The 14082-nt window shown below is 40.9% G+C and overlaps 1 protein-coding gene and 1 long non-coding RNA gene across 4 annotated transcripts in view; one reads left to right on the plus strand and one right to left on the minus strand.

Moving 5' to 3' along the window:
* Nucleotides 1–14082, minus strand: part of LOC308482323 — a 176466-nt gene that overhangs the window by 1392 nt on the left and 160992 nt on the right. The gene's annotated exons all lie outside the window — the stretch shown is intronic.
* SIRT5 (sirtuin 5) lies at nt 2347–13889 on the plus strand. 3 transcript variants are annotated; one of them, XM_081015313.1, is made up of 9 exons: nt 2347–2521; nt 4804–4935; nt 6391–6524; nt 7901–8126; nt 9583–9670; nt 10258–10311; nt 10482–10599; nt 11684–11799; nt 12138–13889. In XM_081015313.1, the coding sequence occupies exons 2-9, from the start codon at nt 4821–4823 to the stop codon at nt 12211–12213; spliced, it is 927 nt and encodes a 308-aa protein (XP_080871439.1). In that variant the 5' UTR covers nt 2347–2521; nt 4804–4820; the 3' UTR covers nt 12214–13889. The 3 variants fall into 3 exon arrangements, with proteins under 3 accessions (XP_080871439.1, XP_080871440.1, XP_080871441.1); XM_081015314.1 differs by lacking the exon at nt 2347–2521 and adding an exon at nt 2541–2741; XM_081015315.1 differs by lacking the exon at nt 2347–2521 and adding an exon at nt 3284–3468.

Consider the following 14082-nt stretch of genomic DNA (forward strand, 5'->3'; position numbering starts at 1 on the left):
GCAAATTATAGAATGATGACTGCTTAAGTGATCTTAATGTTCAGATTACTTGAGCATGTTTCTAAACCTGATTTTGGCAGAAGTCTTCAAAGTGGCATATAATTTGTGCACACAATTCTATATTATGCAGAGCTGGGACTTTGTTAAGAGCTTTAGATAAAATATTGTCAAATTACTACACTACATGAAAGATTGCTTTTAGTTAATGTACCAGTTATGTTTTTCACTCAACCTGTCTCATTAAAGCATACACAATAATTTGTTTTGTTGGAATAGGTAACCTACGTATTTTTTTTAGTCTTGAGGCTGTTGGTCCATTAGGGGGCAAAGGTTGTGGGGGGGACATGCTAAACAAAAAATAGATATGACCATTTAACAATTCAAAAATAATGTCCCAACAAATTCTAATTCAGAGTTTACAGACTTTGTGAACTTCATCCTCTTCATTTTTTTGTTTTCATGCAAAAGTTGACAATTTGCAGCTATGAGACAGCAGAAGCCAAACAATGTCCCACTGTCCTTGAAACTATTGAGTCTGTTTCTTTAGCTGTGTTTATCTAAGACTAATACAGATTCATTTCAACTAGATGACTTCCATTTTAACTAAAATGTGGTGTCCGGTAACCTACTACCCTAAAATAGGGTTGCCATATTTCAAAAAGTAAAAACCAGGACACCCCAAGAGTTGATGAGCTTTATTTAGAAAAACACCAAAAGATCCAGGACTTGCCTAAGATCCAGGACAAAGCCTTTGAAATTCCATTAATGGGACATATGGGACAGCCCTAACTAAATGTACAATCTTTTCTACATAATTCAGATTTTCATAAAGCATTCATGTAATTCTGCATCCAAAGTGCTTGGCTATTCAGAAACTTCAGATCCTATAGCACTGCTCTTTGTTAGTATTTATCTACTTAAAGATGTTAGAGCTGGTTCCCATTTCACTGATTAAAGCTTTAGTCTAAAATAGATAGGGACTAAGCTTCCATGTGTAAAATGCAAAATTTCAGCAACCTTCATCTGAGTCTGAACTTCCAAGTGTTTTATTTTAGCTTTGGTATTTTTGAGAGACCAGCCAGTCAGAGTAAAGTGGCTGACTCTCTGGGACAGAGACCTAGTATTTGGTCCCTGTCTTCTGCTTCAGCCCTTAACTGTCAGGGGTCCTTTACCTTAGGGACGCGGGTGGTGCTGTGGTCTAAACCACTGAGGCTCTTGGGCTTGCTGATCAGAAGATCAGTGGTTCGAATCAACGTGACAGGGGCCCGTTGCTCAGTCCCAGCTCCTGCCAACCCATAGCTGTCAACTTTTCCCTTTTCTTACGAGGAATCCTATTCGGAATAAGGGAATTTCCCTTAAAAAAAGGGAAAAGTTGACAGCTATGTGCCAACCTAGCAGTTCAAAAGCACACAAAAAAGTACAAGTAGATAAATAGGTATCGCTCCGGCGAGAAGGTAAATGGCATTTCCGTGTCCTGCCCTGCTTTCTGTGTTCTGTTGCGCCAGAAGTGGCTTATGCTGGCCACATCCATGGAGGTGGGATGGATGAAGAAGATAAACTGAGCTTGAATCCTAACAAGACAGGCACCATGGGAGAGTGGTTCCCATGTGAGAGAAATTGGTCCACTGCCTGCCCTGGATGGAGTTGCACACCCCCGAAGCAGCAGGTATGGAGTTTGGCAGTGCTTCTGGATTATTATCATCAAGCAGGCATCTTCACTGTACTCTTTTACGTGCCCACTTTAAACATTTTTGTTTAGTCTACCCACACATGTAGAAGTTATAGCTATTGTTGATTTTAATCATATGTTTAATACCTGTTTTTAACCCCCCCCCCCCAATAATTTAATGGTTTACATGTATTGTAAACTGCTCACCAACACATTCGGGCTGTAAATCTTTCAGTATTGAGCGAAGCAATATGAATCCCTATACAATATTTGCATAAACTTTCAGATCTTTAACCAGGCCTTTTTGGCTGAGTGACAACTTTAAAAATGTGCTGGGGAGTGGTTTATTCAGTGACTTGTTTCTTGTTTTTACTTTAATTACGCATTTCGTTGGTTTTAATATTGTGATTTTATGCTGCAACCGCCCCGAGACCAGGGCGGTATACAAAGAAGGATTAATAATAACAATGTGCTTGTTTCCAACGTAATTGTAAAACGTGTTTTTTAAACTGTAAAACGCATCGATTTCCAAAGCCTCTGGGAGCGAGTTCTAACGCGATTTCCAATGCAACCCTATAGGTGCCAATGAAGAAGAGGGGGCGGGTGGGCTTTGCCTCCACAGCGCCCGACGCCTCGGGCACCATAGTAACCTCTCATCAGGCCCGGAGCCGGGAGAGGGCGACGTGCCGGGCTCCACGCAGGCCTCTCTCCTCGCGCCCCTCGGAGGCCGCTCCGGCGGCTGGGCCCTCCCTTCGCCTCGCCTCGCCCGTCGTCGCCGCTCCTGTTCCTGCTGCTCGGCCTGGCGGGGCGGGACCTCACGAGGCGGGCGGCTGGGTTGCGGTGCTGGCGGTGGTGAGTAGCGGCGGGCCGAGGGCGAGGGGCGCAGGTGAGGGTCTCAGGCCCTCGGGGAGCGGCTTCTCGGCTGCTTTCCTCGGCCAGCTGCCTTTCCCTCCGTGGCGACGGCGGGCCTTGCGCCTTTCCCCTCCGTTCCTTAGTAACCTTCAGGGCAGAGTAAACACATGGGAGAAAACCATTTTCCTCGCCCCGATATTCACGGAAGCCACCAGGAAGTGTATGTGTATTTGTATGTATATACATACGTGTGTGTGTGTGTGTGTGTGTGTGTGTGTGTGTATTTGTATACATTGTGAGTATAGGAGCCTATACTCCCTAGGGACTGAGGTCCCTTCGCCACCCCCCTAATATTTGAGGGGGCTGCCCACCCCTAAAGTTGATGGGCATTGCCATTCCAATAGAGTGTGTGTGTGTGCGCGTGCAACGTCATGTAATCGATTATGTGGGGTGGGACTTCCCTGTCCTCCCCCCCCCCCAATATTTTATTCAAGTTGGCACCCCTGAATGTGTGGCGGTGGGGGGGGGGTGTTTCCCCAGGCCTCTTCCTTCACTCTTTCATCAGGAACAGATGTTGCTCTAATAAAAGGCATGGTGCTTCTCGTTTTGTCCCCCCCTTACCCCCTCTCCTCATTTTACATCAAAAGGGGTCCATCAGCTGTATAGATCCTAAATTTAAAGGGGCGCTTATGTAAAAATAAAAAGGGCTTGGTAGGCTTGGCTCTGCAGATCCAGGTGCTGTTACTTCTGTTTTGTGTATGTAGCTAAAGAAACCAGATCCAGGTGCTGTTACTTCTGTTTTGTGTATGTAGCTAAGGAAACTAGCACAGGTACAAAATAGAGTTTTTTTCCAACCCGATATATAGTCAGTTGAGACTGGATTTCAGCATAGGTCTTTGTGGTCCAGTTTCAGAGACAAGCATACCAGTGCTAACATGGATCTCCAGGTATTGCTCTCTTTTTTCTTAGCAGCGTTATGTTTTTATATCCTGCCTTCCAAATAATTCAGGTGGTTTCCCATCCAGATACTAAGTAGATTCAGGCTTACTTGGCTTCCGGTGGCATTGTTTCACGTCCAGAATATGCCCCACTCTGGCCTCTGCCATGTACCTCCCCCCACCCTACCCTAAACTTGAAACAAACTGTTTGGGATGTAACCTTGCTACTGTTAAAAGTGCTCTGTACTTAGTACATAATGTTTTGAGAGCAGAAATGCCCAAGTCCTGGTGAATGAGACTTTATTAAATATGGTGAAACTGTTTTCATCTGTTATATGCTATCTGGCATCCTAAGTATCATTAGCTGGAGATCTTTGTAGCAAGCAAACCTTCAGAGTTTGTTTTGATCCAATTTGCCTAGCCTAGAGAGAACTGAATGGCTCAACTAATAGTTTTTAAAATGTTCTAGCAGCTTGTATAAATCAGTACATAATAGTATTGCCGTCAGACAATAAACAAGGTTTTCCAGAATGAGGCACCTCTCTCCTGGGATAAGGGAACATCAGGTTAGGAAGCTTGGTAGAGTTTTTGTATGTGAATCAATCAGGATGGGGAAATTGCAACTCCTGGTTTCTGTGAAATGTGGCAAATATGGCTGGAGAATATCCAGTTGAAAGGAATATGTAATTAAAAACTTTGCTTACACAGGCAGTTTAGGACTAGAAGAGAATTCCTGTTTACAATGGAATTTTAATAGTCCCAGTGAAGATAATATACATACTGTATTGTTGTAGAAAACCTCTTGAGAATCATCTCATATACTTTGTTTAATCCATGCCCCAGAGTGAAATTGATTAAGGAACTCGCGGACAAAACGCTAAACATTTGTTTACCTTAATTTGGCACCACTGTTGTCAAAGGCTAGGTTAAAGAACAGAGCTTCTCTGCTATGGCCTGCAATTCAAAGTCCACATTCTTCAATTTAGCAGCAATTGCAACTAGCAACAGACATACAGAAGTGTAGGTAGTCTTCTTTCTTCCCATTCTAGCCCTAAAGAAGTTGTCAGTACCATGAGTGTTGCTCTTCTACCACTCATGCTGGCCTTCCTGTTAGAATCTTCTCTCAGCTAAGTCTCCAGTTGTTAAGCTAAAGTGTATTGCAGAAATAGCTCTCTCTTTCTGAGCACAGTGGCAAGTATTTAAACAACCCAATGAGGAAGCAGGACACTAATCACAATGGAAGTGGGGTCCCAGATAACTCCAGAGGCAGACAGCAGATGGGGTTTCCTTTGCCATCTTGTCAAATACATTCAGATTTTTTAATTTAACTTTCTTCCATGTTAGGACCGTAAGGAATCCTGATGAATCTTTTCCACTTTACCACAAGAAGGCTGGTTTCTCAAGTATATTGTGGACTGAAACCTGCTTCTTCCAAGAAACAAAGGACGTGCTTTGAAATGGCCCGTCCAAGTTCAAGTAAGATAAGATTCTGCCCATGGTGTATATTTGTTTTCGTGTCCACACACAATATGATTTCTGTGAACTGATTATTTTTGTTCCTGTTGTAAATAATGAATCTTGAAATCTTAAAAGTTTGAAACCTTCCATTTGAATCACTTGGGTTTGGAGAGATATGTTGGTGAAGATGATTGTACAGATGATGAGATTTGTTTAATTACTCCTATTTTTTAAAATGTAGCTTATTAAATACAAGGGGACATTAAGGAGATATTAAGGAGACATCTATTCACCTTCCTGTTTAAGAGTAGAACTGCATGCTGTCTTTACAAATGTGTGTGCCTCAAGTCCATCGGTGGAAAAAGGGAGTAATTGTGAGGGAGACTCTGTAAAAGGAAAAATTCTCCCTTACAAATATTTCCCAACAGCTGGGCTTTCTTCTGCTTTTAGAGCCCAGCTAGATTTAATAACAAAAAAATTAAAAAGATGGAGGAGGGAGAATATTTGTGTTCCTCATAATGTGCAACAGGATATTACCAATGTGAGACAGCTTATTTTTTTCAATGTCTGGAAATTCTGTAAGTTGCTAATTCTTTATTTTTAAATCCATTTGAGATTGGTCTTGCTGTTATGGTTCAACATAATTTGTGGTCCTCCTGCTTTTCTTAAATCTGTACTGCATTGTGTTAGCCATGAATATAGAAATGTAATCATAATGGGAGGTAACCCAGAAGGCCACTAACTTGTGATCCTAAGAAGGCATCACTAATTTTACAAGAATAAATCAGTTAAAATAGTTAGATCCACACAAAGGAGCTCACCCGTACAACTTTCATTTTTTAAACTTATTTTTTACATTTAAATGCCTTAAATAAAATGAGAAGTTGTATTCTGTTATGTTTAGACAAGAGTCTGTATAACCAAGTACTTCAGTTTTGAATATCAGCAGGTCAGGTCTTGTTTCTAAGCACTTTCTAGTTTTGCTATGCAAGATTCCTTAATGAGCTGAAATGGAGGCCTCATAAAGCAAAGCATACATTCCATTTTATTTAATTTTTAATCATGAACTGGCTAACCTTTAAAGATCAATAGGGTATATACTTCAGTACTCCGAGTTGCGTCATGAATGAAATTATTCATGCGCTACAGTTTTGCTTTTAAAAAAACCCTCCGTCTTAGGACTCATCAAACTCTTAAATGTTCCCAGGGTCAACACATAAACATAATTTTGTGTCAGACATGTCTTCTGATTATGGTCTGCAGAAGTTTTAAGATACAAAATTAAAGCACAGGCAAAACTAGTCAAGCTCAGAGAGACTGATTTGTCCAGGTCATCCATTCCAGACATCTTTAAAGCTGAGGAGTTTCAAACTTTGGTTTTCCACTTTCAGATAAAAAATAGCTTTTGTATGTGCTTAAAATGTGTCATTTAGAAATAAATCTGACTTTTTCATCTCCTCTTTTTTTTAAAAGGTATGGCTGATTTTCGAGAAGTATTTGCTAAAGCAAAGCATATAGCTATTATTACAGGGGCTGGTGTCAGTGCTGAGAGTGGTGTTCCGACCTTCCGAGGTGCAGGGGGCTACTGGAGGAAATGGCAAGCTCAGGTGTGTGCTGCTGACCCGTTTCCCCCCCAGGATGCTAGATACTGCTACTTAATAGCCTTTAAGTGCAATTCTACACATATTTACTCATAACTAAACCCTGCTGAGTTTAATGAGGTTTGCTCCCAAATAAGCATAGGACTGCAACCCTAGGAGCTTTGAGGGAATGTAAGGACATAGTTTTATTTGTTTATTAAAACGTTTCTTTCTCTCCTTTTTGTCAGGGAGCCCAAGGTATTGTATATGGTCCTTCCCTTCCTCATTTCATCCTCACAACAGCCCTAGGAGGTAGTTAAGGCTCGGAGATGCTGGCCTGGTTTGCACAACATGGTAAACCAAACTATCGCTTAGTTCAGGTTGTCTATTGTAGCTATAAAGTCATTTTGTAGACTTGGTTCCAAAATGGTGATTTCAGGCTAAATAAGTATCTGCTAGGTCAGAGCTTTTCAAACTTCATATTGGTGACACACTTTTTAGACATGCATCATTTTGTGACACAGTAATTCAGCTTTACTATAAGAGTACAGGGAGCGTTCGTGGGACACACCTACACACTGCAGCCAACACACTAATGTGTCGCGACACACAGTTTGGAAAGCTCTGTGCTAGGTGTTTTCTAGATATCAGGTTATACACCTAGGATTCTGGGATAAAGAAACAATTGGCTACAACCCATTTTTAAGAATGTAAAGTCTGGCTGTGGTCCAAATCGGTCCCACGCCTTAAACAAAACACACAGATTTCCAGATAGGCAGTGAGCAGAAATTAATAGAAACTGGCAGTCTTTATATTGGCCAAGCTAGGGATTTATTTTGGTTGGTATGTTAGATAAAAGACAAAGTAGTTACTGTACAAAGTGGTTATATTTGCAGTGGCAGAAAAACTGGAGGCGATTTTGTGAAGCTGAATGCATTTCAGTGTTATAGCGACACTCTGATCTAAATGTTGCATTGTATGAAAGCCCTATTGATTGGCTTCTCAGTTCTGAATTGTTAAGTAGTGTTCTGATCCCGTGTTTTATATTGTTCAATTGAGTTTCTGCTTTGTTATTGCGTGTGATATAAAACAAATAAAGGGTGGCATTCATCTAAGTTTTACCCTTGAGTAGATTCAATGAAATTAATGAACACAACTAAGTTAGGTCTGTTAATTTCAGTGAGTTTTCTCCGAATATAACTTAATTTAATACCACCCAAAAGACTTACCTCGATCTAGATTACTCCTTTGTTGTCTGTGAAGTACTGAACACACTGAAACACAGTATATAAATGCCAAATATTGTGCTTATGGCTGCTTGCAAATGAATGTGAGGCTTTATAATCAGGTATGGGCATTCTATTGACAAAGCAACAAATGATTCCTCCCCCTCTACCCCACAGGAACTGGCTACTCCAGAGGCTTTTGCAAGGAATCCCTCTAGGGTGTGGGAATTCTACCATTACCGTAGAGAGCTTATGATGAGTAAACATCCAAACCCTGCACACACTGCCATAGCAGAGTGTGAGGCCAGGCTAAGCAAGCAAGGAAGGAGTGTTGTGGTCATCACGCAGAACATTGATGAGCTCCACAGAAAAGCAGGAACAAAGCACCTCTTAGAAATCCATGGTAAGGAATCCCCAGCAGTGTGTTACAGATATCTCATTCAACTATCCTTTATAGATGTTTATTGATATTTCCAATCATAAAGACATGGAAATTAAAGACCTGAGAATTAGCTATGATGGGACATTTTCCCTTCCATTTCCTCTCTCAGATTTCTTTGAAGGCATGCACAAGATGGAACTTGCTTAATTGCAGCTGGAAGACTGAGGGTAAACATGTGATAGCGAAGAATTGTACCTGTATTTTTCCTTTACTGAATTAAAAGCAGAGGAGGGGTTTGACTGGGAAACGATATTTGTTGTGGTGGACGAAGTATTAAGCAGCAATGCTGCTTTAATCAAATTGGGAAACTGCATGGCTGCATTTTATTAAAAAAGAAAACATTGGGAAATTCAATAATAGTTCTCCTGTATAATGTGTAAATCAGCCTTGAAAGGCACATTAGAAATTACCATAGAGGGTAGGAACTAAATTAGTAAACAAATCAGGGCCCAGAAGGTCAAACACAGCCTTTCGTATATGTACTAGCATGTTGAGGTGTTTCTCTTTCCCAGTGAAACATCCTTTATCCGATTGAGCTATTCTTGAAGGATGGGGGTCATTCAAGGGGCTCCATCAGAAGAGGAAAAATAGCAGTGCCCCTGCTTTAGGAATGGGATTCTGCAGATTCTGGCTGTAGTATTTAATTCACTTCTTTTAAGAAGTTTGTTCAGCGCTTCTACAATGCATGATTTTTAGAATCTAGAAAAGTAGCCTTACTAAATCTGCTGTTGACTACTTTGTAGAATTATAGAATATCTGTGTGTATGACAGGTAGTCAGAAGAACAAATAGTTACTTGGGAAATGGTGAAAATTACAGTGTGCCCCGCAAGACGAATGCCTCGCAAGACGGAAAACCCGCTAGACGAAAGGGTTTTCCGTTTTCAATGCGCTTCGCAGGACGAATTTCCCTATGGGCTTGCTTCGCAAGACGAAAATGTCTTGCGAGTCTTGAGATTTTTTTTCCGCTTCCCCCCCCTTTTTCTAAGCCGCTAAGCCGCTAATAGCCTTTTAGCAGCTAAGCCGCTAAGCCTTTAATAGCCGCTAAACCACTAATAGCGCTAATCCGCTAATAGGGTTGCTTCGCAAGACGAAAAAACCGCTAGACGAAGAGACTCGCGGAATGGATTAATTTCGTCTTGCGAGGCACCACTGTATTAACCTATGATATTTTATTTATTTTGGCTTGTCTTTTTGCAGCTCCTGTTGTTTAAACATTTCAGTAGTCTCCTTTGGCTAGCCAGTAGGTTGTTTCACTAATAAATGCTTTATAATATTCTTCCAGGCTCAAAGTGCTGAATTAGGCAATTTTCAGTTCTTGTAAGATGTATGAGAATCACACTGCTGGTATGATGTGTTAGAAGTTTTGTATTATCAACTGTGAAGTCCATGTTTAAAATATGGGATTGTTATTTACAGGTAGCTTATTCAAAACCCGATGCACCAGTTGTGGAACTGTGACAGCAAATCACAAGAGTCCAATCTGTCCTGCTTTGGATGGGAAAGGGTAATGGATCTGTGCTGCGTTACCTACAGTTTGTGTCTGTTGGCTTCTAATGTAGACATTTTCTCCTGTCAGATTAGGTGAACATTCAGTAGGTGAGATACTGCATACTTCATAGGGTACTGATCCAGAGGGCCCTTCAACCTTTGGAAGGGGTTTTCCCCCCTGCAGGTGTGGGGGCTGATGCTTAAAGGGAATGATTAAAAGCTCCTGTCCTGCTCAAGAGTAGAGCTGCCTTTCACACCAGTCTGGATCCCAGTAATAGTTTAAGTAGTCTGCTCTGAGTAGGACCAGCATTGAATACCACTTGATGAGCAGGATTTACCTAACCAGGCACATCAGCAGAAGCCTTGAACAATTATTTCTGCTTGCATATGGGGCTTTGCGTGCCCCACAAAATTGGCTCTTGGAAGGTTGGGAGAACCCCCAGAACAGTGCAGGGGGGCAGAAGAGGGGGATTGTTCCATCTCGCAAGCTGTGGTGCTTGCACAGAAAAAAAGAATTGGAAGAGCATGACATTGAGTTCCACCCCATGTGATTATTATTATTATTACACTTGCAATGTTCACAATCTTTATTTGCATTTATAGTGCTCCAGATCCAGATGCTGAGGACAGCCAGATTCCTGTAGAAAATCTTCCTCGGTGAGTGCTGAGCTGCTGAAGCATTCAAAAATTGCATGCAAAGGAGATGCTCCGTTACTTAACATATTGCAGCAGAATTTGTAATAAACTAGATGAATATTTTTAATTGCTTTGCTTTCTTCCCAGCTTTGTGTCAGTCTAATATGTATCTCCATAATTTTACTTGGCAGGTGTGAAGAATGCAATGGTCTCTTGCGCCCTCATGTTGTATGGTTCGGAGAAACTTTGGATTCTGATATTCTTACAGAGGTTGAAAAAGAACTTGAGATTTGTGATCTTTGTTTGGTGGTAAGTGATTTTTGTTCTGTTTCTTTGTCTTTAATTTGTTAGAGCCTATAACTTAGTATCGGCTCATGCTTCCCAGGAAAGGATTCATGAAGTTAACTGTCAAATATAACAGACATGAAATGTCAATATTTTCACATAGCACAAGGTTGGGCATTTGAGTGGTCCAATTGAGTTGTTCAGTTGATGGCTCAAATATTGTCAACGAATGGTCAGATCTTTTCAAAGCATTCATTATATTATAATAACAAGCTTCAACAGAGTTTAAACTTGTGGTGATTATAAAAGGAAGTTAATTACCAATAAATGTGAAGTACCCTTTGCATTGAGGCTCTTGTCATAGTTACAGTTTCCAATAGAATTGGCAGGTTATCACATACCAGTGGCTTTCAGTGGCATATGTATAAATTATTTTACATTACCCACAATACTTATTTTAAGGGCGCACAGAAACATCCTAAACTGTGCTAATCTTTGATCCAACCAGATATGTCTGTGATGATGTAATAGTAGTCATAGGTAAAGGTAAAGGTACCCCTGACCATTAGGTCCAGTCGCGGATGACTCTGGGGTTGCGGTACTCATCCTGCTCTATAGGCCAAGGGAGCCGGCGTTTGTCCACAGACAGCTTCTGGGTCATGTGGCCAGCATGACTAAGCCGCTTCTGGCAAACCAGAGCAGCACACGGAAATGCTGTTTACCTTCCTGCCAGAGCAGTACCTATTTATCTACTTGCACTTGATGTGCTTTCGAACTGCTAGGTGGGCAGGAGCTGGGACTGAACAACGGGAGCTCACCCCGTTGTGGGGATTCGAACCGCCGACCTTCTGATTGGCAAGCCCTAGGCTCTGTGGTTTAGACCACAGCACCACCCGTGTCCTGCAGCTGGTTTACAAACCCTTTTAAAAAAAGATCAATGCAATCCTCAAGCTATAGTATGATTAATGTTGGAAAGGGCAGTACATGTGGAGGAGCCTGTAGGGCACTTCCAATGTCTGGTTGAAAAAATGTGATAGCTGCACCAAGCCAAAGTTTTGGGCAACTAGGTTAATGCTTATGAACCGCTGCATTTTCTTCTCTTTCTCAGGTTGGAACGTCCTCTATAGTATATCCTGCTGCTATGTTTGCTCCCCAGGTATCTGCCAGAGGAGTGGCAGTTGCAGAATTCAACATGCAAAGCACCCCGGCCACAGATAGGTTCAGGTAGCACCCTAATATTCTTTAGAACTAGTAAATGCCATTATCTGCAGAAATAAATAAGTAAAACCTGCCGTATCTAAAATGTTTGCTAGCAAGGCAATGCAATTTTCTCACTTGCAGCCTAATCTGTAGACCAGCAAATTTGCCATTAAACTTCTTAAACTCCATAGAAATAAATGGGATATCAAACAAATGTAAAAGATTTACTGGTTTATGGAAGGGGGGATAGGTAAAAGGACTAACAATGTTCTGATATTTGTTTAGGGTTAGGGTTTTGGAATTATTTGCTGAAGTACAATTATATTTGATTAAATACTATTTATATCCTGATTCTGTTTCAGGTTTCATTTCTCAGGTCCCTGTGGAACCACGCTGCCCCCAGCACTTGCACGCCATGAAACGGAGATAATCTCATGAACATTTATCAGCAATACAGAGGAAAAAACCCAGCTGCTCATTCAGCAGGGTGCAAGCATAAGAGAAACGTGGGACTTGTAGAAAACATCATGCCTGCAAGTGAGCAATAGGATCTAAGGGTGACACTGAAGAAAATAGATCATGATTTTCCAGTTGGTTACAAGAATGAGCAAAGCAAAAGCGTTGTCATGGTCAAGGACATTGGATAAGCAGTTAAATTTTTGTTAGACAAAAACGATTTATGTGAAATGAGAGCATAAAAATGCCAACAGTTCAAAAGAAGACATTTGTGCCCTGAAATATTAGGCTACATATTTGGCAAATCATAATGGGGAGGGACTTCATCATGACCTTACATTTCTGTGTGACTACACAAAATAATTTTATAAACCAACTGTAAAATTCTGAGAAAGGTAAGAGTAAGCAAATAGGGCAAATGACAGCTTTTCATATAGCCTACACTCCAGTTTTTGTAGGAAAATGGTAAACAAGGTGGTTTTTTTTCATGAAGCAGTGCAGTCCTCTAAAAAGGTTTACTTCCAGGATGGTGTACATTTCTTTGTGGTGATCAGTATGAGAAAACAATTAAAGGAACATAGGTAGCAGCATCCATGTGCAAAGTATACATGCTTAATTTCTTCTCGCTCTTGGACTTGTATGAATGTATCTGTGGGTTTGTTTTATTAGTCTTTTACATGTTTTGTCTACTGTTCTAAGTCACTAAGATAAGATAAACCAATGCTTTGTCTGTTTTGTTCCACAGCAGTTTTCCTATCAAAACATCAATATGTATTGGCAGATCTCATTATATAATTAGTGCTGCAGTAGATACCACACTAACCATGTTTACACTTCCTCTCAACTATGATAAAACGTCAGTAACTGGGAAATGGAATAGAGCTCAATGCTGAGTTACTGTGAAACAGAACTTCCAACTTTTTGATTATAATATGGGTCTGCAGTTTCCTTTTTATAATTTAATATTAATATATAATATATAGAAGAATTTTGGAGTAATCAGTGTGTTTCACATATATTATCATTATCCATTAATTGTAAGAGGGTTTGTCATGAGCAAAGTTTCTGTAGCTGCAAGGAATATGAGCTCTCTCAAAATTTGAAGTCATTTTAAGCTAACATCCCCCAACCCCCATAAACAAATGGCCTAGAAGGGAAAGCCAGCAGGGCTTATGCTGGCACCATCTGGCAGAATGAAAAAGGACTATAGTCTTGCACATGGTGCATTCATGCCAGTTTGGTGCTCAAAGATGTGCACCACCCTCAGTCTTAGAACAATCATGTTGAAGAAATGTTAGATGGCAGCTTCTTGCAGCGAAAGCTATAGAAGGGCACTGGACTGGCGCCTTTTAAAAACGTAACAATTTGGGCAGCATTCTACATGGTTATATGGGAGCAAACACAATGGAATTTACATTTGGATAAACATGGATAGGCTTGTGTTGTTTTAGTATATGCTTTTGCCACATGTTTCTTTGGGCTGGTGCCTAAGCACAGTTGCATTCTGGATACTGGAATCTTTGGCAGCAGATCGGAAATGGAGTGGTTTCTGCTGCGCAGACGCCTTATGCCCTAACAGTGCGAGGGGAAACTATGTATGTGATTTGTACTGTTCTTTCACAAAAGAAAATAAACTATGTATTAATCCGAAAACAGAATCACTGGTATCTAATTGACTGAATTCCTTGGTTGCTGCGTATGGAACTCAGACTGCCCCTTTCACCTCTTCCTGCATTTTCCCTGTCCAGAGGTGGAATCCAAGCTTTAAGCGTAGCTGTGACTGGACACCAGGGTGTCCATCCAGAAGCACGAATTTGCAACAAATAGCACTTTCTGTTCTTTCTAACTTGG

This window comes from Podarcis pityusensis (assembly GCF_964106645.2).
Source record: "Podarcis pityusensis genome assembly, chromosome: 7".
Lineage (NCBI taxonomy): Eukaryota > Metazoa > Chordata > Lepidosauria > Squamata > Lacertidae > Podarcis > Podarcis pityusensis.